This window comes from Corapipo altera, unplaced genomic scaffold, assembly GCF_003945725.1.
Source record: "Corapipo altera isolate COAL_440 unplaced genomic scaffold, ASM394572v1 56, whole genome shotgun sequence".
Taxonomy (NCBI): Eukaryota; Metazoa; Chordata; class Aves; order Passeriformes; family Pipridae; genus Corapipo; species Corapipo altera.
Genome location: NW_020884896.1, coordinates 7,016,598 through 7,044,412, shown reverse-complemented (window position 1 = coordinate 7,044,412; position 27,815 = coordinate 7,016,598). Strand labels below are relative to the sequence as shown.

General features: G+C 44.5%; 1 protein-coding gene across 3 annotated transcripts in view; it reads left to right on the top strand.

The window, feature by feature from the left end:
• The window catches only part of SH3PXD2A (SH3 and PX domains 2A), a 251,225-nt gene that overhangs the window by 30,759 nt on the left and 192,651 nt on the right, over positions 1–27,815 (top strand). For all 3 annotated transcript variants that reach the window (XM_027647885.1, XM_027647887.1, XM_027647884.1), the window contains exon 2: positions 13,664–13,744. In XM_027647885.1, coding sequence (XP_027503686.1) covers positions 13,664–13,744 — 81 coding nt within the window. The remainder of the gene's footprint in view (positions 1–13,663; positions 13,745–27,815) is intronic.

Below are 27,815 nucleotides of genomic sequence, written 5' to 3'. Positions count from 1 at the left end.
ACCCTACTAGAGCTTGGAAAGCTATCGCTCTTCCCAGAGCCCACTGATAGCACCCATCTGTGAATCCTGTGATTTTACATCCGTCTTTGTGTTGTTCCAAGGCAACGAGTGGTTAATATTTGAAGAGTATTAATTTAATATTACTGAACCCTTACAAAAAAGGCACAGTGGGCCAAGTCCTGCTAGTTTTGCTTGTATTTCATGGGGTTGAGGAGGGTGAGATTTAATCCCCTTTGGATGTACCTCTGCTAGAGGGGCGGTTGCAGGGGAGAGAAAAGAGGCAGGGGAATTACAACACTAGGAAAAAAAATCCTAGCTCTGCCCTGAGCCGTTTTGCAATAAGACACTTCGGGGCGTGAGTTACAATGCTGTAATTCACACCTCAAGTGTTTTGTGGCATTCAGCCACTGCTTCAACTGCTTCATGCCCTGCACACAGAGGGGAAATGACTTCTGCTGAGCTTGCCCCTGGCTAGCTCAGCCCTCAAGTGGAGGTGGCTGCAGGGCTTATCTCCCTCCCTTGCTCTTTATTTCAACTTTCTCTTTGGCAACCATCTCTCTACTCCAAATTGACTTTGGTGCATCCTTACCTGTAAGCAGTTTCCTGGTCCCAGCAAAAAACCAAGGACATGTTAGGTACCTTAGAAGCTACACATTGCTCTGTTGGGTCTGCACTGCTCCTGTTCCCCACTAAAAGCATTTGAGGCAGTAAGGGTTGGTGCCAGGGAGTCTGAAATGGGTCAAGAAGTTGAGCACATCCATCTTTATCTCAAGTCTTCTGTTTTAAATCTGCCTGTAAGAGCGAATGCTTAGGGAAAGGATTTCTAAATCAGATCATTTTTAACTAAAGGCTAGGCAGTAGACGCTTTTATCCTGCAGCTCACTTCAGGGATGCAGTAACCCATTTGCTGTCCTTGGGTGTGACAAAGGTCATTGCTTGCTTATCTGTCTCTCAGGACGCCTGTGGGGTGGCAGAATGTTTCTGTGCCTTTTGGCCAAACAGACTGTCCAACCCATCATATACCTGTACCTGGGAGTATGTTGGCAGAGCAGCTGCATGCTGAGAGCACAGCTCTGAAGCCAGCAGCAAGACAAGTCTGAGAGGAGGCATCTCTTAAAAAATGTCTGTCCTCTCCCCAGACTCCATGAGCACAAGTTTCTGTCCTGTCCAAGTGCACTAAATGCACAAGCTGACAATGATCCACATTGTGCTCCTGCAGGCTGTTGATGTGCTGACAGTCAGGCCTGACCTGCTGTCAGGGTGCTGTTTCATATTGTTATCTCTGCATATCTACTTCACAGTAAATTATAGCGGTGTCTCCATCTCCTTCCTGTTTAGCACTTCATAAATTAGAATTTAAAATCGCTCTGGGGACTCAGGTTAAAAATTTTAAATTCTTTGAGATTTGGAGTCAAATCCTTATAGTTTAAAAGTGTCAGGCGTGTGGCAGTGTTACATCATTAGCAGTGATGCTGTGCTGGAGCTAATGTGCCCTGTAAAGATTTGGGGCTTTTTGGTGTGAGTGGGCTGACCCAGCCAAGCTGCTTTGTTGGCCACCAAGGACTGATAGTGTTGCATCATAGAGGAGACACAGGTCAGTGCCAATTTGGGCATCTCTGCACCATATAGACCTTTCCTTAGTGTACACCTACCTTAGTGTCAGCCTTGTAGACATTAGATGTGTGGGTAGCACAGTATCCTCCTGAAGGCAGAGACACCTCCAGAGATGGATGTACCTAGATGTCATGTACCTAGAGATGGACCTGAGATGAGTAGCTTTGACCAGTTTGAGATTCCAACTTTGGGATGCATAAAACTAGGACTTTTTCTTCCAAATTCCTGCCGTCTCTAGGTACTGATATGTTGAGTGCCGCTGTATTAGTTCTTGAAAGCCTGCTGTTACAGACAGTGAACTTTCTGGGCTTTGGGTGGTCACTTCATCAGTTAATAAAGTTTCTGTCTTTGTAACATTAGTAATTCCCTTTAAGTGGCTTAGAGTGGGAGAATATTCAGGCTTGGGGAATGAAAGGAAGAGAGTTTGTTTATTGTTCTAAGGCACTGTAAACCCTGAATTTGACAGAAATATAAACTCATACGGTCCTTTTGCTGATTCATATTTTATTACTGGTTTTGATACAACGTATAATATAGACGTGGCCCTAAAAGGCTTATTTCTAGTGGGACACATGCTGACTTGCAACCACATACTCTCCTTCCAAAAATGAGTAACTCTCAGGGTATGTGTGGTTGTGGCTGAGCTATAACAGGTAAGCAAGAAGGAATTAGTGTGGTCACTATCCCTGCCACCCCTGGCAGCTCTGACAGAAAGTGCATTACTGAACAGCAATGCATGTCTCCAGAGAAGATATGGAGTTTTTAAGGGGGGAAACTGTGCAAGTGACAAAGCCCAGTGCAGAGTGATTGAAAATCCCTGGGAATGTTCTTCACCCCCACACTGAAAGAGTCCAGACTTACATCAGGGAGCTCAGGTGATGGCTTATGCCAGTATAGGAGCAAGGTATGGGCGTTGATTTGGTGATCATGTCCTTTGACAGTATGGTTACAACTGTGGATAATCACCACATCCACTAATTTGGCATCCTTTTAGGGGCCTATCTACTTTGTACCTTATGTACGGTCTGGGGAGGAGCTGCTTGGTTTGGTGGGCAGTGCAGGTCAGTAGCACAGCTTTCTCCTCTATCTACAGTACAGAGACTCATCTCCCAGTTCCTCAGCTGGAGATGAAGTTAAACAACGTGACTGTCCTGTCCAGCAGCTATCCCTGTGCCCAGCAATAAATAGCTTTTCCTTCCATTGTACCCTTGTATTTGCAGGTTTTAAAGGAGGAGTGAAATTTGGAGCAGAAATACCCAAAGCAGAGTGTTGCTTCAGGCTGAAAAAGCATCTCTTTTGTATCTGTGTATCGCAGCAGGGCAGAGTAATGCTCTCCCATCCACAGAACTGCAGCCTGGTGTGCTAAATAAACGTGGTTTGGAAAGTGGTCAGGATAGCTGTGTATGCCTCTGCCTGTGTGTGGCCCGGGTTGCAAACTGTGGGGTTGGAGAGGGATGGGTTTATACTGCCTGGGATGGTCCTGCGTGTCTGGGGTGGGAGAGGGTGTTCCTGCAAGTGGGAAGGCAGGAAGCCAAGCGTGGGAAAAGGAGGGAAAAGGATGATTGTGCAAAGAGTAAGAGGGAAGGAAAGGGCAGAGACAATAGTTCAACTTAGCAAAGAGGCAGTGGTTGAGGGTGTGAGGATTTGGCAGAGTACCTTCCTGAAAACCCTGAAGGTCCACAGGAAGAAGGTAATTTTGTGTTTAATTGAGTCCTGTGCCCTAATGGGAGGGAATCTGTTCTGCACAGGACTCTTGCATCAGTTTTCCCACTTCGGCCTTCTGGCCGGGGGTGGGGATGAGGATTGGAATAAGGACAGTGCTCCACGTTCTTCTCTTCTTTGGCATTTTGCAGTGCAATACAGACATTTTTTACAACACTAGGACTCAAAATAATTTTCCTCTTTCACTCTTTTCCCCACAAGAAACATGGATTTCCCTAAAGCCTAAAGACATTTTTCCAGCGACTTCAGCCTTACACCTTTTTGGGGTTATGGAAATTTTTTCTCTTTTTTCCAGGAGTTGGTTTCACGTTGTCAGGATTGTTCTGTAGAGAAGAAGTACATTCAGTCTTGTATATATAGTTATGCAGTATAATCAAAGATCTACATGGATTGAACGTTTGTCGAATGGTGTTTGTGTTTTGAGTATAGGTCCATTTTTCAGTTGCTCTTCTATCATTTTGCAATTAAAATGCAAATGTTTGTGGTGTCCCTGCCCATGGCAGGGAGGTTGCAACTAGATGTTCTTTAAGGTCCCTTCCAATCCAAACCATCCTACGATTCTGTGATCTGTCAGCATGTTATGCTGGCAGTTCTGAGATGTTTTGCTGATTGCTGTTGTTGATTTCATCTCAAGTTTTATCCTTCAGTTGTGCATGAAAAATATAGTTGCACAAACTGGATAAAAATTAGGAGAACTTTTTCACACTTAAAAGTACTCTGCCCCTCAAGTCTGGCTTTGTGAATCCGAGGGTCTCTTGGTTTACATGAACTTTTGTTTCCCTCTACTCAAAATAAGAAGAAAAAAAATCCCACTATTCTATGGCAAAATCCCAGGAGAGTTTCCATTATTTGGACTAAGAATGTCCCAGAGCTTTTTCATTGTTCTGGAAAGGCCTGGAGGAGTTTTGCGCCTTTTCCCAGGCCCTTGCTTTGCTTTTCCAACACTGCATCTGGGGGTCATATGTAAGGTTACAAATCAAAGCCGGAAGATTTGCATGCTAATATAAACTACATGCAAGTGTTGCTGCAGAGCAGGAATCTTGGATGTTGGAAGCCAAAAGGAAGGTTGGGTTTAAGCAACAACGCCTTTTTGCAGTTGTAAGGCAGACTGTGCAGGGAGCACCATGTCATCTGTGTAAGCAGGGCTATGTACCTGTGCAAAACTCTGCTCTGGGACCATCCATGAAACAGGGGCAGCAATGCCATGGTGTGGCTCTGTCTTCATGCACACACAAGCTGTGTGTGCTCCAGCACTGTACCTGAGCTCCGTGTTAGGAAAATGCATCAGTACAAGCCTGCTGGTACAATGTAGATGGGTCCTTGTTCTCAGAGCAGAAAGGTACTCAGGGAGATCTCTCCCACAGGCATAAATAACTCCGTGCAAAGGTGTGTGAGACTGGATGTTAAGTGGAAAACTGCAATTCCTGGATTGTATTTTCACTCTCTCTGTGTCTTGTCCATTTTGATGCATTTAACACAGTAGCAAACAAGTTCTCGTCAGTTCTCATTTGACCAAGATATTCCTGTATCCCTGGCCCCAGGGCACTCACTGACAAAAATAACTTTGCCTGAAGTATGAGCAGAGCTCTACTCATCTTGTTTTGAACATCCCCAAGTCAACTCCTCTTGTGCCAGAATCAGTTCAACTGCTTCTCTCATAAGTGTGTCTGATTTGGCAGCATCCTTCTGATATTTTAGCAGTCCTGCTCTCGTGTGAGATTTGATCCAGCACCATGAAGGGAATGAAACTCTTCCTGTTTGCATCTGTGGGTCTAATGACTCTGTAATAACAGTAAAAACCAGAAGCAGGTTGTACCCATTTGGACTGGGAGTGGATTTATTATACAAACATTGCCCTCATCTGAATGGTGCCAGCACTGACAACAGCAGAGGGATCTCTTATAGCTGGAGATAAGAAGGTGTGTTTATAAACTAAGGAGAGATTTTAAAGACCCTCACATCTGCCTCAATACTTTCCTATTAAAATTAATTTCAGTTGAAGCAGGATGAAGCCAGTTTTGAGTCAACATTTAAGATTTGTTCTTGTATAGAGAAGAAGTGCAGGAGGATTAAGTCATCTTCATATTTGAAAATAATTTTTAAAGGTGCTGTTTTCTCTTTGTCTTTTACCTTGCAACTGACACAATGATGTAGGAGATGAGAAGTAACTGGCTTAGAGGGACCTCCACTTCACTTCCCCATCCAGCACTAGCATGGAGGATTTCTACATTAAGCTGTACTCTTCAAGGGTTATATGTTTCTTTTTGGAACAACTTCAGTTGCAAATCAGTTTCTAAAACCTCTTTAATGAAATTCATACAACTGTTGTATTCAAAATTGGTCAGTGAAACTTGAAGGATTTGAAATTCAAGAGTCTATTTTGTCTGTTGATTGTTGCTTTTTCCAATTCTCTTTCTTTTTTTTTTGAATGGAGTTTATCTCCTTCTGCCAGGGCATTCTCATATTTTAGGGTCCTCATGAAACACCGACCATCTGCTGAGGAAAAGGACACAAGCACTGAGTTAAAATAGTTTATAAGTCAGGTGGCATCCAGATTTAAGAGGCAGTTAGCTGAAAACTTTCTACCTCGAACTGCAGCTGGATTATTTTTGTTTGCTTGCCATAGACAGCCTCTTTCAGACCCAGGTAGGGTATTTGAGGAGGCCACAAGGGAGGCAGGTTTCACAGAGAGCCTGTATGTTCTTACTTCCATTTTACATTTGTCACTCTATGATTCTAGTGCTCTGTAGGCTAAGACGTTGTGTTTTCTAATCATCTCTCAACTCTTAAATGGCGTAGACTGGGTCTTGTTGTTATTCTGCTTCACAAATAATTCCATCACATATTGTAAATAAATGCAGGTGGATTGAAACAGATTGGAAACAGAAATATGAACCCACATTGTGCTTTGCACAGTTGCTCCCTCTCCCTCATGTACACATGTAAATGTAATGGGTGGATGTTGTCCACTTTCCTTGTCTGCTTCCCTTGCAGAGAAGCTGCTATTCTGTTTCCTGAAGCTGGGAAGTGGTAACAGGGAAGTGGCCAGTTTTTACTAGTCATGTTTCTTATTCTAGTTCCATAGACTGTAGTTATTGGATATGTTGGAGTCAAGATAGTCTTGACAGGTCTTTGACATGACTCAGGATATCAGTTAAAAACAAACAAAGCCCTGCTAATGCAACACAGATACTCAACGTCTGCAAGGATTAGACACATCATATTCTGCTCGCACACCCCTAAGAATGAACTTAAATGAAGTAATCAAACAAGCCTGGCAAGAGGCTCGGGGCTGGTTTGTAACCAAGCTGCAGGGCTCCCAGCTGTTCCAGTTCTGCAGCTCTCTGGTCAAGTTATTGTCGCAAATTATGGGTGCAAATTCCACTTTTTACCTTTTTATGCCTCTTGTGTTTATTTGCATGGCCATGCAAAGAAATGGAGCAGGGAGGTTTTTTTCCCTTTTGGCTTATAGTTCTGATTGTGTGGGACAACTTAGCATTATTTTAGCGGGAAGATGCTGGGAAGGCCTGAAGTTAATGTTTAAAAACCCAGGTTGGCAAATGTCAAAAACCTGAGGAGTGAGGTTGAGACTAAATCAGAGTTTGAACTGTGGGCTTTAAAACTTCATCAGTGCATGAGAAAAATATGGGAGGCTAAGTGTTGTCTTTACCTGCATAAACACGATGAGCTGGATTCGTCATTCAGACACAGCCCTGTTGCGTGTCTGGTCTGTACCCCTGAAGCAAGGAAACCAGCAAAAACATCTAGCCAGGTGCCTCCATCTCAGATGAGTTCCTCTTCCTGTGTTCTCAGGGATGTCTGCTGACTGGCTTGAGGCACTTGTTTGCTATTCTCATTTGTTTTTAAGTACCAGGATTTGGCAAAGAGAAATGGATTTCATCTTGGTTCCTTTTCCATCAGCAGGAAGGTCTGTACCCATATAGGATACAGTAGTGGTGGGATTTTCTACACTAGAATGGACCCAGCTTGAGTCATGAGATTCAGAACTAGAAATGAATTTATTTTTTATGTACTCAGAACAGATTTGGTGTGATATGTCTGAAAAGAGAAGCAACACTAATCTGGCATTAATCCTCTTGCATTGCAGTTTAGAGATGAAATAGGATCCACAAAAGAAAACAGTGAAGGAAGGAAAACTCTCCTATCCCCTCTCACCTCTTTTTTTTTGTTTCATCCCCTCTCTTGTATGTTTAATTAGATGTAAATTAGCTTGCAAATTATGATGGAAACTGGAATTACTGTGTCCTAGTTTAATTGCCTGTGTGGTGGCTGCTCACAGATGAGAACTGGCAAATGCTGGGGCTGTCCGGTTTGTTCCCTCCCAACACACTGTAACTCTGCTCTGCTTCCAAAACTTAGGTATGTGCAACATTTGTCCATGAGGCCCGTGGGTCATTCTGGCTTTTTCTCAGTTACATTTTCCCTGTTGGTAATGGAAACACGAGCTGGGTAGAGGGGTGTCCATGAAATCACATCTGCTGCATGAATAAGCCAGACGCCCCGCACCTGTGTGCAGTCCACGTCAGCCCATGTGCTTGGGACTGCTCTAAGGCACCCTGCCACGCCAGCAGCCTCCCTGCAAGAAGCTTTCCTGTTTGAGGATCCTTGGGTGTCGTGTTTCTTCTGAGTTTCATCTCTGTTTCTCAGCTCAGTCTTCGAAATCCTGGGGTGAGAACAGCTCTGGGCTGGGTTTGAAAACAGCTGTTCCTTGGCTCTGCCCACGCTGAGCTGTGGTACCTCAGAGACCATCCTGCTGAAAGGTGACATCATCGCATGGCACCAGTGATGGACTTACCATGGGCTTGGGGCTCAGGGTCTGACTTCACCTCTGTGGGAATTTCCCAGGTCTCAGAGTGCTTTTCAGGGCCTTTTGGATGCTGGTGAGCTGGGCAAGAAGCCCATGCTGCACTCGTTGAATTCAGAGTCAGATGTGATCCAGGCCAAGTGAAGGCACAGGTGATGTGTGCAGGAGACGTCTTATATTCTCCGTGCTTATTCCTGGGGGATTCCACTCTTCCTGTTGCCATGCTGTCCCTTGTGTAGGGCAGGAATTTAGGACACTGGTGGCCCTCATCCTGAGAAAACCCTGGCTACTGGTGCCAGTGTCTTATGGGGTGGAAGAAGGTACCTAAAATGAACCACACTGCATCAGAAAGGTGAACAGCTTTGCTGCTTTGGTCTTGTGAGTACCAAAATTGCAGTCTCTAGGCTGTTATCACTTCCAGTCTGGATCTGGGCCAGCACTGATTTGTGCTCATCAGCACATCTTTGACGTTAAAGTGGTTGTGCAAACAGTAAGTCAGTGCAGTGGCTGTACTCCAGTAATTTAGGACACAAATGTATGTTGACTTTGCTGCAGTTTGAGTTGTTTTAATGTAAACTCCACCAGCTAAATGAACCAACTGAAATTGCTGCAAGCCTTGCAGGAGTTGGGCTGACTTTGCATGGAAGTGGACTAGGGAGCATTCACATGCTGAGCTGTGCTGGTGGAAAGCTTCCAGCTGGTGATAGCATCTGAATACGGGGAAAAGTTGCATCTTTTCCAACTCAATCCTGATTCACTGGAGGACAAACATCCAACACTTAATAGGAGAGACTCTGAAGAAGCTGATGTTTTACGGGATAAAAGGGGATATCATGATGGTATCTGCATACAAATTGCACCACAGCGTTGTCTTTTGCATTCATAAAACTCTTAATAGCTGGTATTTACTGTAATTACTTATTAAAGGTTAACAGCACTCTCTCTTATGTTTGCAGGGATATTTCTGGTCTCTGCTCTTTAATCTTCTCTTTGCCAATAGCTCCTGTATTTGTGCATGTTCTTATCTTGGTCTCATCAGAGGGCTCATTTCAGACATTTGTTTTCCACTCCTGCTCATCTGGCTGTAGAAAACAAAGCGTTAGCACCTAAAAACCAATTGAAAAATCGGTCACATGAGAGTAACCTGAATTCGTTACCTCTGGGTTTTGTGCCAGATGTAACTGGATATTTTCCACTAAAAACAAGAAAGTCAATGATAAAGTCATGCCCAATGATTGAGTGAATGCATTTTGTAGTAGGAAGGCATCTCTCCTCCTCGCTTGGTATAGGCAGTAAAGGGAGAGCAATAACTTCAGTTTACAGTAAATTTTCTGCTTTGTGGTGGGTAAAATAGAAGTTTCCCAGAGCTAGAATTAAACAATAATTAGCAGCTGATAAAACCCCCCTGACACTCTGCACCTTCTTTCCTAAGGCACAAATATTAAGAGCTGCTTATCAAGCTCAGTTCCTGATTAATATTCTGCAGTCTGTACAGACCCACTTCTTGTTTCTCTGAAGAAGAATTTATTTTAAAATATAACAGTAGACCAAAAAAAAGACTGGATTTTTGAAATTAAAGGTTGAACTTTCTTAGTGGCTGGAGCACCCAGTGATTGTTGCAGTGAGTTGTTTGTAATTTTTTACTTCAGTTATCATTCAGTGTTAAGGACTCCATGTTAAAAGATTTTTAATGTGAAGCATTTGAATAGCATGTGTGTTTTGACTCCTTTAAGGTAATAAACATGGCAGATCTGCATAAAGCAGATCTTTTTACCTTTAGTAATGGATTATTGTAGTAATTTGTAATTTGCAGTCACAATTGTGACACAGTTTAGTTGTGTGCATGTATGAACTGTCAGAAAACACGGTACTCACATGGAGCAGCTTGCTCCAAGACATGTAAGGTACTTTGATTTTATCTTCTTTTATGAAAAAAAAAAGTGTACCAAGGACCTGGGACTCCCCCATGGGCAGGACCAGCTGCGTGCTGGAGTGGTGGCTGGCGTGGCTCAGTTTTGGGGAGTTGCTGGATGCCACAGAAAGCCCTCCCTTGCCTCTGCAGGCAGTCTGCGAGAGCTCTGTTGGCTCTGCTGGGTGTTTGAGCGTGGGATGACTCTCCATATTTATCTGATATTTCCTGCTGCTTCCTTGTCCCATTGCATTTCCATGACCTTGGGCTCCCCCAGGACTGCTTTTCTCCTCCTCCCCTGGGATATTTTTGATTGCTTTCACAGCAACCCATTTTAAGATCTGAGAAAAAAAATGATGAGGTAAGCTGATGTAATGTTTGCTGCTCATGAAAAGGTTATGGGTCTGCCCAAGGTAGCAGAAGTGAATAATTTCCAAACTCTGATCACTAGGGGAGAGAAATGTGATATCTAAGGCTTTTGAAACCTCTAGACCTTACATTTATAATCTGGCATTTTACAGATCTTTTTCAACCAGTTATTCCCCATTATTTTAAGTGGTGGCTTTTGAGAAGCAATTTGATTTACGCAAACAAGCAAAAAAAGATCAATAGCCATTTTAGATTTTGCACCTGCGTCCCACCAAGCAGATTTTGAGCCCATTGGTTTCTCACTTCACATAACACTGGGCTGCGATCAAAGGCTTTTCTTGCTTCTGCTATGATCTTTCCATGAAATAGAAATCAGTGCATCTGCATGCTGCCCAGTCCATCACTTGCTGAGCTTGAGGAGACCTTAGGCTCAAAAAGATTTAATTGCTGTCCTAAATGTGCAACACAGTCCTGGCTTGACTGAAGTCAGTGGCAGCTTCATTCCCACAGAGCCTGAGTTTCAGATCTGGGGCTGTATCTGCACCATGCAGTGGGGTCCTGCTCCTACACCTGTTCCCTGCACCAAACAAATCTGACCTCTTGCCCAGAATACCCCTTTACAACCAGCTCTGCCCCCTCTTGTGCCATGGGAGTGTTGTGTCGCTTACTGCACCACCAAACCATGCTGGACTCTTGAAGCAGGATTAACTCCTGTCCAAATTAGATCTTGATCAAGCAGATTTGCAGGCTGTTAAAAATTTCTCAAAACTCACAGTTTTGTGGTTTCTGAAAAATAACATGGGGAAACCTGAAGTGCCATGAAATTAAAAAAGCCTGGATGTCTGTGGCATATGTGTTTTGTTTCTAGTTTCTGGAGAAAAGATGCATAATTAAAGAAAAAATATAATCTTTATTTGCATGTACAATATGTTTCTCCTCCTGTCTCATCCCTTTTGTGAGAACTCGGGGCCAGAATTACAGTATCAGAAGTTGCTTTTGGATGCTATTCAGCTCCCATATGTCATGATCTGTTTTTAATCAAATGGGTTTTCCATCTGAAAGTAGATGTTGGATAGAGAATGGGTAGAAATATTTCTGTGTGAATTAGCTCAGACTGAAGCTACAAACCTTTTTTTTTTTTTTTTCCATAACAAACACATGGAAAAATATTCTTCAGAGTAGTGTAGTTGGCCTGAAAATTGGCAACAGCAGCTTCCTTCCCAGGCTTTGACTCCTCTGCCTTGACTGTGTGGGTCAGATCTTTAAAGAGGACCTGAAATCTTCATGTTACACAGTCTTATCTACCCTCCATGATGCAGGGCAACGCCAGTGTCACCCTTGTGTGTATGGGCATTGAGGGAGGGAGGTTGAGTGGTTTGGTTTTCCAGAATTGTGAGACACAGCTGAGGAGTAACCTGGGTTTGCTGAGAATCATCCTCTTACCCCTGGGCAGTCTTTCCTTTGCTAACCTCGATGGTCTCTGCCCTGGTAGGAACAACAGATATGTTTGATAGGATGATGAGAGAGGCCTCAGATCTCTGTGCTCAGCATGTCCAGTTCTTGAATGCCATGAAACTGGGCTGCAGTAGATGGGGAGCAGCCTTAAGGACTGAATGTGGTTAAACAAGCAGAGAGGAAAGTATGGCTGCAGGACCTCTGTGGTTTCTGGGATATCAGATGACACCTCTCTCCTGCTAGGAAAGAATAAGAAAGGAAAAATTCCTCAGCAGTCCTTGGAAAAGCATTGTTAAGCCTGATATTCAACAACCCTCCAGGAATTTTCATGCAATAACTTTTATCAGTAAAAGCACAGTAGCAATTACCAAGATGGGATAGTGCCCTGGGGAAGATGGAGAAGGGGATGATGCTTATCCATCCCCCATCACTGGAGACAGAGAGTTTCACTTGTGTGTCCATGGCGAAAGGGAGAGCTCCTACTGCAGTACTGGGACTGAGGGAGGAGGGATGCTTTCCTGTTTCCTCTGGCAGATCATTATCTCACTCCATATGTGAAACATGGAAATTGCTTTAAAGGCCCAGGAGCTGGCCTGGCTGTGACTTTCATTATATTGATGTTGTGTAGTCACCCTCAGTGAGTGACCTCAGTGGTCACTCTTGGTACCTCCATCCTGTGTTTGCTGAAGCCTTGTGTATCTGTCATCAAGGCAGCAGGACCAGCATTGGCCTGAAGGAAAGTGTATGAGAGAGCAGAACCTGGCTCATTTTTTCTCTTTAAAATAAATGTTTTGGCAGTACTAGGGTCAAAAGGCAACATTTTTCTGGTATATATATGTATGTATGTGTATATATATATATATGCACACACATATATATATTTTTTTTTCTGTTACATATATATTTTCTGTTTTATACGTGTATGTATGTGTGTGCAGATTTTTATCACAGCTTCTTGCAAAACACTGTTTCTGTAAGATGATTTTTTTGTGGATGGACTACGGTTGGACTAGAGAAATCCTGGGCTTATTCTGGGCTTCTCTTGACCTTTCCATCAATATAAGAAAACAGTGTCACTCTCACTGTCAAGCTTTACGTTACCTTCAAATCAGTCTAGTGGGGGCCAGAGGTGCTGAGTTGTATGATGTGACTCAGCAAGGGCTGTGTGCAGAGAGAGGGTTGAGTTCCTATCCCAGGTGTATGGGTGTGAGTTAGCAACTGTTGCATGGCTGTAATCCCCTGGTACCCCTGGAGCTGAGTTTGCTTTGAATTTCCTGTTGAACCAGGGCAACTTCTTGCTTGAGAAGGGCGACAGCCACATCTCCATGTACAAAGATGACCTGGAGCATGGGATTGCAGATCAGCAGCCCACAATGGGCTGTTGCTTGAGGGACAGAATAGCTCTCCCAGTCATGTCTGCAACCAGCTGTGGGACTGTCCAAAGAGGATAGAAGGCAGGGTGTGTTACCACAGATTAGAAAATGTGCTGTCCCTCAATTAAAGCTTGTATCCCAGGGAGAGTAAAATTGGTGGGAACTGGTAGTGGAGATGTGTGGGAGAACGCTGCATACTGTCCTGAGACCTCTGCTAAAGACTGCATCAGGGAAATGGCTTTAATTTAGGCTAGTTCTGCACTCAGGGCTATATTCCTCATTATGGGCAGGAACAGCCAGTGAGATCTGGAATTACCCTATATTGACTTTTCAGCCTTTGAATGTATCCCATGCTTTGTGGCCCATGCTCATTTGTGTTTTCTTTTCCCTGAACAGGTCTATATCATCAATGTAACATGGTCTGACCTGACTTCCCAGATCATCTACCGGAGATACAGCAAGTTCTTTGACCTGCAGGTAAGTCTGTCTTGTCTAACATAAAATATTATTTCTACTCATGCTCCTAGTCATGTTTCCAGCTGGATTAATAGTGCCTTTAAGTAAGGCTTTGTGCTTGGTTGGTCTGTTACATGTCATGATCTTGAAACTTTTCAGGCTCTGCCCTTGTAAGGTATAAGATAAGTGGGTGGTATGCTCACAGTGAGCAGCTTGCACTGTAAAGACATTTAAAGCTGACATTTTCATGAATGGTTCCTATTGAAGAGAGGATCTAATTTTAAATACTTTGGATGCACTTAGAACAGAGAGAGAGCTACATTCTGGGCCCCCAGAAACTACTTAGCTAAATAACTGAAAACAACAGAGCTTTTGCACACTCCCACAGCAGTTCAGTAATGGAGATGGCAGTGGAAACCTTCCAGATTCTCCTCCTAACCATCTAGCTGGCCAGCCAGTGTCCTGACTCCTGCTGTTTTGTACAACTCCTTTGCTGTATTCTGTGCCTGTATATTTAGATTTCATTGAAGACTTTCTCACTGGATAGCTGCTGACCAAAGTCTGAAATCAAGAAACGGGAAAAGTCTCAGTTACAGAGTTTCAGTGTGGGCATGAGCTGCTTTGTTTCTTGTAGTGTTACTTTACTTCTGATAGTGTTCCTGGGCACTTGCACAGGTAAGGAGAGTTTGGGGCTGATGTCCTGTTTAGCAACAATCAAGATCCATTGATACCTTTGTGGGCAGCAAAACTATAATTGCCTGGGGTGAAAATAAAAGCTGTGGTTTTACAAGGTCCTGAACTTTGGGGGAAAATGTTGATTTTGGGGCTGGAGCTTGTGTTTGGAGATGGACTGTGGTTAGAATATCAAGTGAGTCCTCACAGCCAGTGTTAAGGATGTACACAGCTGACTCTGCTGTGTCCTGGAAAATAACATTGAGTCTTTTTACCATGATAAATTAGGAAAAGAAGGGTTCCTGATCTGACGTATCGTGAAAAGCTCTAGTTTCATCATTGCTCCCCTTTATGTTTCCTTTCTGGTATTTGGAAACCTGAAGTCTCTAGCATGTTTTGTAAGCTAGATCAGTTATGGCCTCCTGGCCTTTCTGGTGGAAAATGTGACCATTTCTACAGTCAGTCCTGATTTCTGTTTGCTCTGTGGCTGGAAGATAAGAGAGGGATGTTCTTAAACTTCCTTTTGTGTCCATCTTCACTTCTTATTGGGCTGAAGTGCCAGGCCTGCCAGTGCCTCTGCTGTGAAGAGTATGTCAGCATCTTCTCTGTGTCTGATGTACCTGCTAAAGAGGCACAGCTCCCTAGTCACAAACATTTGTTGTCAGCATGCGAATTGTGGCCAAAACTGTTTCTTTCTTTCTCTTCTTTTTCTTTTCGCCCCAGTTCTGTTTTCATGTATATGTTGTTCTGGGTCTCCTGGCCTTTCCTGGTAGGTTTGAAAAGTTCCCATCAAGCGTGGAGTTATCAATGGGGTTAGTGTGTTGGACAGGAAATGATGTCTCAATCAGGGAGTGAGTCCTGAAAGGTCCCATTGATAAGTGCAAGGGGGCCTAGCCAGTGGAAAACTCTTGCTTGCATAACGCTTCTCCCCCCACGAGAAAATATGACAAGAAAGTAACAAAATTCCCTTCCTTAACCCTTTTCCCTCCCAGGGATCTTTATCAGGGCCAACACTGCATGAGCAGTGACAGCCCTCTGCAACAACCTCTTTAGCTCTTGCAGCATGAGGCGCTCAGTTACAGAAACTGAGATCTTCACTTAAGGTTTCCATGGCCTTGTTTCTGTGAACATATCACTGTGTCGATCTGTGCCTCAGTTTCCCACCTCTAGGATGTAGACAAGTCCCTGTGTGCTCAGGCTGTCATAATGTGCTTTTGAACTCCCAGAAGTGATAGGTGATCCCCCCCACCCCACCCCCGTTTCCTCCTGTTACTTTTTCTGGATTTTTGTTTATGTCTGAACATCTCTTAGGCGATGCAAAGGAAACTGCTTTAAGTCTTGAATACCAGCTTGTGTCTACAGCTCTAACGAAGCCTGCAAAGAGAGTTGGAAAAGGAAATGAATGCTAGGGCCCTTGGGGTAACCCTTGCATTTTGGGAAACTGATGGCTTGATCTTCAGGGATTCTTGCTCAAATGCAAATTTGCTGCAGGACAGGGGATAACTTGTGCTTTCCAGGTTTTTGGAGGAACCTCGAACTTCACTGGTTGAACCTGGGTTTGGCAGCCTGATACCGTAAGTGATAATGTGGCCTTAGCATAATCAATCTACTTTGACAATGTCCCCCATGTGGCCCTTCCATCAGAAAATTAAGTAAATACTTAGGGAGTAATGCTCAGCCAATTCACGAGCATCACTCATGTCCAAAACAGCTGGAATCCACAGGTCTCTGCCAACACCACTTGCCCTGCTGTGTCAACGACAGAGGTGCACTTCAGGACTTCCAAAGCGTGCATGTGTCTCATTTGCTCTTGACTAGAACTGCAGGAATAAGGGCTGACCTGTAATGACTTAATCAGGGCTGAAATGCCTTGTGTTGACAGTGACACTGGATAGGACCCGTGGGGAAACCCAGGGGGCTGCCCAGGAGCAAGGGAGGAATACAGATAATTAATTTCACTACTTCATTTTCGTGTTTCTTTAAAAAAGAGCCCACCCTTCCCCAAACAGCTGTGGGAAGTGGCTCAGTGGTTTTGAGAGCTAGCATTGCTTGATGCTGAGCTTTTTGAAATACTTCCTTGCAAATTCTCTTAGACGCTGCAGGCAGTCAGAGGCTGCTGTGTCCCAAAGATTCAAATCTCAGAAGTGTTTAGTTGTGCCATTTCAGCAGCACATATGCTTGAATTGGGAGTCAGGTTGTTTTTAAGATGATGAATAAGGCAGTGTGACTGGACATACCATGGGATATGTTTGCCCCACAAAGATGTGAGAAGTACAACAAAGAGAACCTAAAGCAACAAGCCAAGTGTCAGCCCTGTGCTGCTTCAGTGAGGCTGGGTATCTATAAATACATGTTTTAAATTAAATCAGGGCATTCCTGCATCCTTTAATTGTGCAACCAAGTCACATCTGCTCCTGAGCATGGGTCAAATGATGGCAGCAGAATACACGTGGGTGCCAACGTTTCAATAAATAGGATTCAAAAGATTGAATTAGCTCTGCATCAATGAAAGCATCACTATAAATTGCTTGCCAAGTCCAGTTATCTGTTGTTTTTCACCCTGGGGAGACATTTGCACCTGAGCACCATGTGGGGTCAAAGCTACCTCCTAATGTGATATTTTAAGTGCCACTTTCTTGCGCTTGCCTGCAGTGCAGAACAGAGGAGTGTAAGGAGAGCGATGTAAACATCGCCTGTTGGTAGTGCTGACCCTCGAGACAGGCTGGTGGCTCACTGAGGCACATTCCCTGGATGCTGTTTGAGGTCTCCCATCATTGCTGATGGATTTTCTTGTGATGGTTGCAGAATCCTGTCCTGAGGTGATAGTTCAGCAATGCTCCTGTTGTCCCTGAAGGAGCCGAGAAAGGACACTGTTTTATTGGGATAGCAGAGAAAACTCCTGGCATTTCCACCATGCAATAAAAGACATCTACAGATGTAAAGCCCATGTTGTTCTTGCTGTAAAGTGCTTTTGGAGGCTGTTAGCAGGATAGAGATTTACATTTGAGTGTGCGCATAAATAATTACCCAAAACAGAAGGTGGAAAAGTGCAGAGATGCAGCCAGCTCACTCTGCCATGGTTGTGCTTGCCCATGAAAAGCAACCACAAAATTTGCAGGTGGCAAGTATGAAGGGTGGGTCTTTCCCCACTCCCCATATCACCCTCCCAAGTGCTCAGTAGCACCTTGGGATTTTATAGCTATTATGACCCCAGTTGAGTGGTGCCCCCCCACTAAGAAACCTTCTCCGCAGCAAAGGGAGCAGGAAAAATTGGACGGAGCTTCAGTTCCTCGTGTCTTAGCTTCAATCAACAGCAGCTCATCTGCTGCATTTTTTTCAGTGACTCCAAATGTTCTGGTGTGATTTCATGCCTGTGTTACTGATTGCCTCCAGTCAGAGTATGAGCAGGACCAGCACCTCAGCAGAGGGACCAAACCCTACATTCCATAAGGATGGCTGGCTCTCTGTGTGCAGAGCTGGGGGAGGATCCTTTCTCACAGTAGTGAAATACAGCTTTCTCCAAGGGAAAACACTGGGGCTTATGCAGCATGCCATAGTCCCACATTGTGTTCCTGGTTGAGCAAGAGGCAGATGACATCCCTGCCGGAGCCTCAGCAGGAATGTTAGGTGGGCAGATTGAAGTTTCTCCACACAATGACCCACACAGATGTTTTGGCTTCAAGGAGATATCTGAAATGTCACAATTTTGAAAAGACAAATAAACAGAGCTCCATTCAAGCACTGGCTTTGTGTGTTAGCACAAAATTATCTGCCTAATGTGATCTGCTGATCTAAGCAGGTTTTCTTCAAAGTGGCACAGAAAGAGAACCTCACTAGCAACCAATTAGAACACTAAAAAAATAAAGACTATCAAGAATTTTATTAGGAAGAGGAAAGAGATGTAAGTTGTCTTCAGGGTGATGATAAAACATGAAGAGCTTCTTGTTATTGCTAGAGTCATCCTGATTGTTTATGGTGCTATAATGGAGTAACTGAACATTGAAGATGGCATTAAACAAAAATGGTACTATAAAAAACAGTAATTGCAGTACCAACATCCCTTCGCTGTTACCCCATGATGTATCAAATAGTGTAATGTCCACTCTCATTCCCAGTTAGGTGGTTGTAACTGTACCGCATGCCTGAGTGCCCTGGGTGTCACCAGGTCACTATGATTTGAAACAGGACCTGGTGGCTTTGGAACACAGCTTTCTGGTGCAGAGCAAAGGGGGAATCAGTACAGGGTACCTGCAGGGTAGGTGCCTGATGCAATTCTGATGGAACTGTGTATATTCACTGCCATTAGTTAATTTGGGTTAATTGCCCAAGTGGACAGCCGTAATTCTAGTGGTCCAGTGGAGTCTAACTCAGTAATGACTGTTTTTGAAGGACCTGTAATATTTCATGTTGTAATATTCACGCTTTTAGCTCTGCAGGAGTGGTGAATGGACAAGCTCAAGCATGCACTAAATTTATCAGCGGTGAAGAGTATAGTTAAGAATGCAATAGGGCACGTGTGCTCCTGCATTTGCAAATGCTGACTCCTAACCCTCAACCCACCAGGCCTTTTTAGCAGGATGAGTGGAGTCACTGCCTGGTCTTCCCAGCCATCCACAGGGGCACTCTGTGATGTGTGACACTCTCTTCCATAGATGCCACCCTGCACATGGCTCCTGGCTGACACTGTGGGAAGGGAAGGAGGGCTGGTGTTGTGGCTCCATGCATGATGCAGCTTGCCCCTCTCACAGCGTGGGAGGTTTGCGTTAAAAGGATTCCCAGGAAGTGTTTCTGTTGGGCTACATGTGTGTGTCTGAGGGTGCATAAGGAAACAGGCAGGAAAGCTGGAGGAGAAAGTGGGGTTGAATAGGGCAGGGGAGGAGGTAGGGAGGAACGGTACGGCAGAGGGTTGCTGCATTGTGCTGTGATACAAGTGCACAGTGAAACATAAGGCAAAGGGGAAGAAACAGGTGGATGCAAAAAAACAGATATCCAGGAGGAATCCTGCGCTGCCATCTATTATATCTGACTGTGCCTCCCATGTTTTGGCAGCTGAGCTGGAGCTCCTGGTGCGGCTGTGTTAGCAAGAGTTGTTGGCTCTTAGTAGCAGAGACCCTTCGATGCCTGTCCTCAGAAAAATAGCCCAGTGGCAAACATGTAACAGGGCTTGCTGTGGGAGTTGAGATGCCCCTGGGAAAAGTTAATAGCTGATATGGTTCTTGAGCTGGTAATAGTTGTCTCTGCTGATTTAAGGGCTGTTTAAATACTGTTTGTCCTTCAAGCCCTCAATCAGTATCTTAGGATACCAGCTGGCTTGGGGCAGTATCTTTGTGTTTGATGAATAAATGGAATTGTTTATAATTCTTATTTCTATCATTATTTAAATGTTTACTTGGCAAAACAATCTGTTCAGCTTCCAGTGTTTGTTTTTAAAGAGTCTTTACACATCAGACAAAGAAGAGGGCCATGATGGGCAAATGGCAAAGCGCTTGCCAAGCTACAATAGTGGTGCATTCAATGAACACGGCGAATAACCTGCAGTGGAGATGACCCAGCCTATAGGAACCCTCCCTTTTGAACTTCTACACTTGGGTGCTGTTGAGGCATAAATCTGACACTTGAATATTGCTCCTATGCTGCAGCATGGAAATCTTCTGCATGGTGGCTATGGGGCAATATTGGCTGCTCAGCACTAATCCAATACACTCCTCTGCCTGCCCCATGTTCAGGTCTGGCCTAGAAAGTGATATGGTGGCTTGTGGTAGCTTAACCAGCTCCTCAGGGTGGGACAGTAGCAAGGCAAGAACAGAGGTGATATCCACACCACTATGTCTCAGTGATCTGAGGATGCAATAGAAAGTGCCCTCTTCTAATGATAGGGAATGGATTTTGATATCAAAGGATGAAGGTTTTTCTTTTCTCTGGAAGCTGCTGAGGGGCAGAGGTGAGCCTCCCAGTGGTGCCATCATAACTTCTCACTATACAGAGAAAGTTTTTTAATACCAGAAACACCCAAAGGAGTCTTACGTGTTCTGGACAAAGTGGTAATGGAGTTCTGGTTGAGTGGTTGTCCTGACCCCACTGTGAAATGGGAATCTCTCAAAGCTGTCTCTCTGACAGTTGTGTCCTCCTCCATTCCCTTCCTTCTCATGACCAGGGTCTAGGACTGTACTATGGCATCAGTGACTGTGATGGTTGCTGTTTGGGTTGTCACACCACATGAACATTGTTCCATACAACGTGCTGATATTCTCCTGGATGTCAACAAGTACATATTTCCCTGGCATTCATATCCTGTGTGTGGAATCAGTAGTATTTAAACATTTCACCACACAATCAAGAAGCTTTCTCCTTATTTAATACAGATTAAATGCTAACTCACTTCTAGGGTCTTAGAGGAGCACAACATTGAGTGACAGGCTGTTTTAAAGATTAATTTTTCCTGCCATCGTTGTGTTGTCTTTGTGTGCTGTGCTACCACAACCTCAGCTGTTACAGAGGGGCTGCAGTTAATGATCTGCTCTGACTACCGAAGGGAATTCATCCTCTACACTCATTTCTTGCCTTTTGCAGCCTCTGAGCAAAAGTTCAGCACTGGCAGATCTTTGTTAGCATTCAATTTGTAGCTCTTCTTTAGGCATGCTCCTGATTCTAGAAGTAAAACAAAGTTTAATTAAGCTCCAGGCTTTATATGTAGTTAGACAAATGAGTAGCAGCAGGTTGTTGGTTTTTTTATTTGCATTTGATTTTTGGTTTTTTGGAGTGTTTTTTAGAAATATTGGGAGCAGTACCTGGACAGTGTGTGAGCCATGGTGGGCAGTGGAAATTGCTTTGGAAATTGCTGCCCCTCAAGATGCTAAGGCTTGGGTTTTAGTCTGCACCCTTTGATGAGGCTTGGATTGCACATTCAGTGCCCTGTGAATCTCACCAGCCAGAGGAGAGCGTGAAGTCCATCTCCAAGGTGTGTGATCATGCCGGGACGGCAATGATTGATGAGTGTTCATAAAGCAGTTTCCCTGAGAGCCCCAATCTCCACAACAGTGGCTGTGGAAACTGTCCTGGTTAGCAGTCCCCAGCAATCGGACCCAGAGCTTTCCCTGAGAGAGTTACAGATACAGTCAGGAAAATCTCAGAAATGAGTGGCAGAGCTCTGCAATGGTGAGCTCTCACTGCTTATAAAGAGCCCAGTGAGGTGTGTTTTGTGGAAGGTGTATGGACTTTATGAGTATGAGAGAAGCCTGTTCTAAAAGCTATCTGCCCTAAGCTTGCATAAGATTTGGAAAAGGTTTGTGAAGATTCAGCTGTGATGCCAGTTCTTGGTTCAGCTTCCCTCTCCAGTTCAAAGCTGATGGCTGAAAAGTGATGCCACTTGACCAGATGCACATGTATTCATGTAATAGTATTTTTAGACTGAAAAGGCCTCTGTGGGTATTATTTGCAAGCTAAACCAAATTGCTTTATGTGCTTTTTGTGTGCATGCATTTTTTATGAACTACCTAGAAAGAGTTTAACTTGAGTGGGTTTGTCCAACCCAAGAATCTCAAGGGAGTGCTGCAGAACTGTAATGGATAGCAGATTTCTCAGCAGAGGAATTTACCGCGTCTGGAGTAGTAACCTGATTTATAAAGGATTAAAACCATTCTGTTGGGGAACAGGAAGGTTACCTTATGCTCTAATATCAGATACTCTGCATCTACCAATTGAACTACACAAGCTTGTTACCTGCAAAGATCCTTCATGATCCTTGCAGAATATTGAACTCCACTTACAGACCTCTAGCAGGCACAGAAAAGAGTGAAATTGGTCAAAAGGGCTATTTCCTGGAATTATTCCCTGCTTTCTAGAGGTTTGGTTTGTGTAAGTTGTTCTTGTTATCAGTACCTACACTCCCCACCTATCGCTGACTTGGAGGCTAGGAGGATGGTAGGGACTCTGTGGTGTGGGAAGGTCTCTCAAAAGCAACAAGTTTTTCCAAATGAACTGAGACAATTTACTTCAGCTGAGGAGGATTCAGACCTATTTTCATAGCTGTTGGTTACTTTATGTGTTAAAAATCAAATGTATCAGGAGCATTAGTTCCTGCAAGGTTATAGAGCTAATGGAAATCTAAAAACATGCCTGAAATTGCCAAAAATTCTAAACCATGATGGAAAATTTTGGTATTGGGCCCAGACCTGCTGGTTTTGTGCTTGGGCAGTATCTCATACAAGGGATTATGCAGAATAATGATAAAGTTGGGCTAAAAGTTTTTTTTTTTCATCAGAGCATGTCAAGGCTCAACACATACCTCCTGTGTTATCCCTCCTCCATCTCCATTATTCTGGTGTTGGAAGCTCTCGTCATATCCCATTAGGTCTCCACAGCAGGATTTAAAGCTCAGCCTTGGGAGCAGCCCACTTGTTTGTTAATCTTGTTCCAGGTTTTGTTTGCTGGAACAATAAAACATGGGGGAGCAGTTTGGCTGTAGGACTGGCCCCAGCCAAAGCTACAGCTCTGGGGCTGCTGGCCTCACACAGGCAGCAAATTCCCCAAGTGCCGCTTTATTAGCATATTTCCTCTTTTCAGAGATCAAGATCAGCCTTTTTATTTTTTTTCTGGAATATCTGTGAGAAAGTTAAATTCCTTGGCTGGATTTTTCCGTGGCCTTTCCTCCCCGAAACACTCAAGCCCTGAAAGTTCAGGCATGACAGTTCCACCCTCTCCACTTCGTTGCTGCTCTCCCCTAATCGTACTCAGCTTTTAATTATTTATACTGCAGGAAAATCGCATGGGGTTCACACCCCCAGCCCTGAAACACAATTCCGCTTTTGTGCAGGGAATACAATCCTTCACTTTCATTAAGTGTGCGGAGACCAAGATGAGAAGTGCCTGTTGTGTTCGCATCCCTTGGCTCACGATGAGAAGAGCTGGTTGTTTTCACAAACGTCCTAAATAGCCCTGCAAGGGTTATGTGGAGTTTATTTACATTATTGCATTTAAGTGCAAATAGAAAATCGCCCAGACATAATGGAAAGTTTATGCAGGGCTCTGTCAGGGCTCTTTTCCCTGTCACCTCACCCCTCCCGGCTTTCTGCTCCTACAGACTCAGATGTGGGAAGGCCATGTCTGGAAGGAGCCAGTAGCTCTTGGTCCTGTCACACCAGAGTTTGTCTACAGGACACAGAAAAGCATCAGCTGGCACCTCTTCCACTGTGGACTGTGCACAGTCTTGCCTGCCACAGGGAAGGCTTGTGATCAGGCTCACCTGAGACTGATTTATGAGCACTAGGTGCTGTTTGCTTCTTCACTGTAGCACCTGAATTCTTTTCATCATCAGCGTACTGTGTGTGAATTTGGGAGTTTGTTTTCCCCTTATTCCCTTCCTGCTTGCCTCAAGTCTAAGCACGGTTCTCCTTTTCTGCAGCCAGAGAGGTTTCATGTCTCGTGCAAATGCAAGTATTCCCACTGCAGAACCGTCTTCTGCAATTTCCACTTCCCCTCCTTCAGGGGAAGCATCGAAGTGGAGTGGTCAGGGCAGCAAAACTCACAGAGGAACCACAGTGCTGAGCAGATGCTTTATGTAGTCATGCAAAAAGCAAGTGTAGTGATGCTCTGGGGGAAGCTCAGTATCCTGCGCTCTCATTCCTGGGTTTCCAGTTTGAACAACCTTCAGCTAAACTGAGGGTTTTGCTCTCCACCTTTTGTTTTCTATTTCAAAGGAGAGGTCTAGTCTGTAGGATCTGTGCAGGAAAGGGAAGACTTGAACTCTTAAAGCATGTCAGATCCCTTGGCACTGCCCTGGCTGGCAACCCGCTGACTCCACACCTGTCACTGAGCATTTACCCACACAAGTGCCCATAACTGAAGTTTTTTGAAGCTACCCCATTTCCTTGCTGGGTTAGCGTTTGCTCTTCCCTGTCTGTGCCCAGGAGAAGCATGGCAGAGTTGATGGTCCCTTGGTATGTCTGTGAGAGGAGGGTGCCCTGGGAGCAGTCCACAAGCATTCCTGGGTCCAAACCCCAGGATATTTATTTTGGGTAGGAGCTGCAGTTATGTAGCAGCTCACGGTTCAGGCCTGCAGCTGTTCCTGATGGTGCATGTGTGTCCTTGGATATGGGAATTGTTCAAGTGCATTGGAACCCTGTGAGGGTGCAAAGTCAGCAGAGCAGGGAGTTACAGTCCAGTGAGGAGGTTCACACTTCAGAGTGGAGCAAGTTGTTGATAAGTTTTTGATGGCGGGAGCTGTGAACAAGCTCTCAAAGGACTAAGCAGAGACTCAGAAAAGCACCCTAGTGTGTTTAAGATAATTTCTGTAATTCTGCAGTACAAGCAGAATTGAAGCTGTACATGGAGCATCAGTGTTGGTGCAGAGATGCCTCTGATTCATCAGGTCAGTGAAGGGCAGATTCTAATCGTTTCAGCGGTGCTTTTGCAAACTGAGGTAACATCAGAGCTGTGTGCCTGGGTCTTGATGCATTTGTTTTTTTAGAGCTGTGTTAAGAAAACCAGTGAGACTTGCTAAGCTGCTACTTCAGCCAGGTGTTTTGAGAGAGGTGAAGGACAAACTACAAAAACACTGAGAGAGAGGGGGGAAAATGCCAAATGGGAAGAAATTAGAAAGCAAACAAGAAAAGGACTAAGTAAAATGATAATAGGGAAAAAATTCTTTGCAAGGACTAAGGTGAGTTTAATGATCAAAGTTTTGTCTTACAGGGAATACATCTTATCCACCTGGAGCAAAAAATTATTTTGCAGGCTTTTCTTTTTATCTGGCTAATCTCTGGCTTTTAACAGCCCAGTAAGGTGGCATGTTTGGGCCTCTCTGTGGTATGGGCATCTTTGAAATTCAAGTTCAGGCTTGTTTTGATCACTACAGTGATGTGATGCTTCTGTTTGAATAAAACTGGCACGTGTCTTCCTGGTGAAGAAAATGTGTTGTGGGATGGCACATGGCAAACACCTGCGTTCTTGTAAATAGTTCTGGTTATCTGGTAGGTTTTGTGTGTCAGTGACTTTTAGTGCAGCTTTGCAAAAACCTCTGTAGCCATGTGTGATGCCTGTTGTGTTGCTATGCTGAGGGTTAGAGGGTGCTGGTTACTTACATGTAAGGGTAAGATTTAGCATTTGGTGCTTCAGAAGGTGTCAGAGATTCCTTTGCCACTGGGATCTGGGAATAAGGCAGATGGAGTGATAAAGGGTGGTGTGCTCCATGAAGGTGGTCCCTAGTTACCCTTATGTAAAGGGAAAAATTTGCAAAAGGTGTTTCCAGGGTGGAGAGAAGTCTTACAAAGTTTCAGGTTCATTATGGGCGTGGGACAGCCCTGGATTATACATGAGGGTGCTGTGGGCTGTAGGAGCACTGGGACTGTCAGTTCCTGCCTGTTGTTAGGAAACCTCGTGCTGAATCCTGTTCCACTCTTAGGTCAAAATATAGTTCATCGCCTTAGTGTGGAAATGTTTTTTGTGTAATTAGGAGCTGTGAGTCTGCGGTGTGGAAGAAGGAGTGGGGAACTTCTGGTGTGGCAGGAAGGTTATCTGGAAATATATACACCCATAAAATGGGGGCTATAATCAGCCCTCCTGGAGAAAGTTTATTCATTAATGTTTGTAAAATGCTTTGAAGTCTTTGACCGGGAGTCTTTTTAGCAGAGCCAAATGTTGGCTGTATTACAGTAGCTAAGCCAGACCTTAATGACCATGTTCCCTTTCCTCCCCCCGAGCCCCCAGCCATTTCTGACAGGGTTTGGTGAAGAAGTGAAGCATCAGCAGGGTGACCAAAGAGAAGTGAAGTGCTCAGCAGAAATATAAATAGTGCTTTTCTTTCTTGAGATTATGTCCTGGTCCCATGGACTCTTGTGGTCATGAATGGAATTTGTAGAAGGGACGAGGAGTTTATTTCCAGGCTTGTACCATGTTACTGCAGTTGGTAACTGCTTAGGGTTCCCTTAGTTGGTACTCGCTGGTGCCCTTTGGGTATTTAAAGTCATCCCATCTTATCTCCATGGGAAGCCACCAGAGTGAGACTGGCATGCTGGAATGGGAGGGAGACCTGGCTTTTGATGGAGCACATGGCGAGCAGGGGAAGGACTTTGCTGGGGTGAAACAAGGAGGCCCTAGAGGAGGACACAGGGGAGAGCTGCTTTGATGGGCTGCTCATCAGCGGCTGCCTGTAAATGCCCCTTGCTCCTCGTCTCTCCATTTCTTACAGCACTGTCTATCCCCTGTTAATAACAGAATAGCACTTGCCTTTTGTTTTTTCTTGACTTTTGGTGTCAGGAGGTGAGACTTGGTGATGGCACTGGTGGCAGCAAGGGTCTTTTTTTTTTTTTCATGTGAAGGAAATAGAGTGGATTCTGTTCATGCTGTGCTCCCCAGAGTACCTGTGGATGAGATTCCAGCACAGAGGTAAGCAGGTAAATGAATGTCAGGAGTCATGGTGTAAGGACATGTCCCAAAGAATGAGTTACTGTTAAAAAATTGTTGTCTGGGCTTGCACCGATTTGCTCTGGGTGGCAATTAGGAACAGCTGATTAGCATGACCTGGTTTGTCATGAGTTTAGACATAGCCTATAACTTCCCCAGCTAGCTCTGACACCCTGACTTGTGGCATATTCATTCCCTGGCCTCACACAGGGTTAGGCTGGCATGGCTTCTTGCCTTGGGGCTGCATTGCTAACCATTGCCTAAAGATTTGAGGTACCCACACATGCCTTGGTATGGGGGAAGCTGCTCTGCACTGGCATGGTGGGTCTCAACTGGGAGGGAAAGGCAGAACACGCTGTGTTGTATGCACCTGTAGCGAGGATGCTGGAAAGGTGCTGAGGCAAAGCAGAGAAGGGCCAGCATCTTCCCCAGAAACCTCATGTTTCTAATGATCCGTCGTCCTTCGAAAGCACCCTCTGATTGTGGCGCTCACAGCCAAAGACCGACCCAGCCCTTGCCTCTAATCTCGTCTTTCCTCTTACAGTCCAGTCCCTGGAAAGATGCAGCTCTCCAAGAAGACATTCCAGGGGGGTTTAATCACTGCACTCACTCGCTCCAGCCCTGCTGCGCTTGTGGTCTGAGCACCTGCTGTTTCATTTAATTAGCAACAAATGGGAGCGTGGGTTGGGGGGAAGAGGGAGCAGCACCCTGGTGAAGTATTTGCTGCGATGTAATGTATTTTATTTCGGGTTCGGAATGGAGGCCATGAGGAACATTTTCCAGAGGGCTCCATAAACCACCTCTGTTCACAGGGTGATTATTTGAGGAGGGAGGGGAGTGTGGATTTAAATCGGTGCCGCTAATTTCTGCAAACAACCACATTATTTTTAATTCATACTCCAGACTCCCTCCACCCATGGCTTGATGTTGGGAACTGTGAATTTTCCACATCATAACAAAGTCCCTCTATAAAAGAGAACCCTTTAAATAAATTTTTAAAAATTGATTTCAAATACATCAG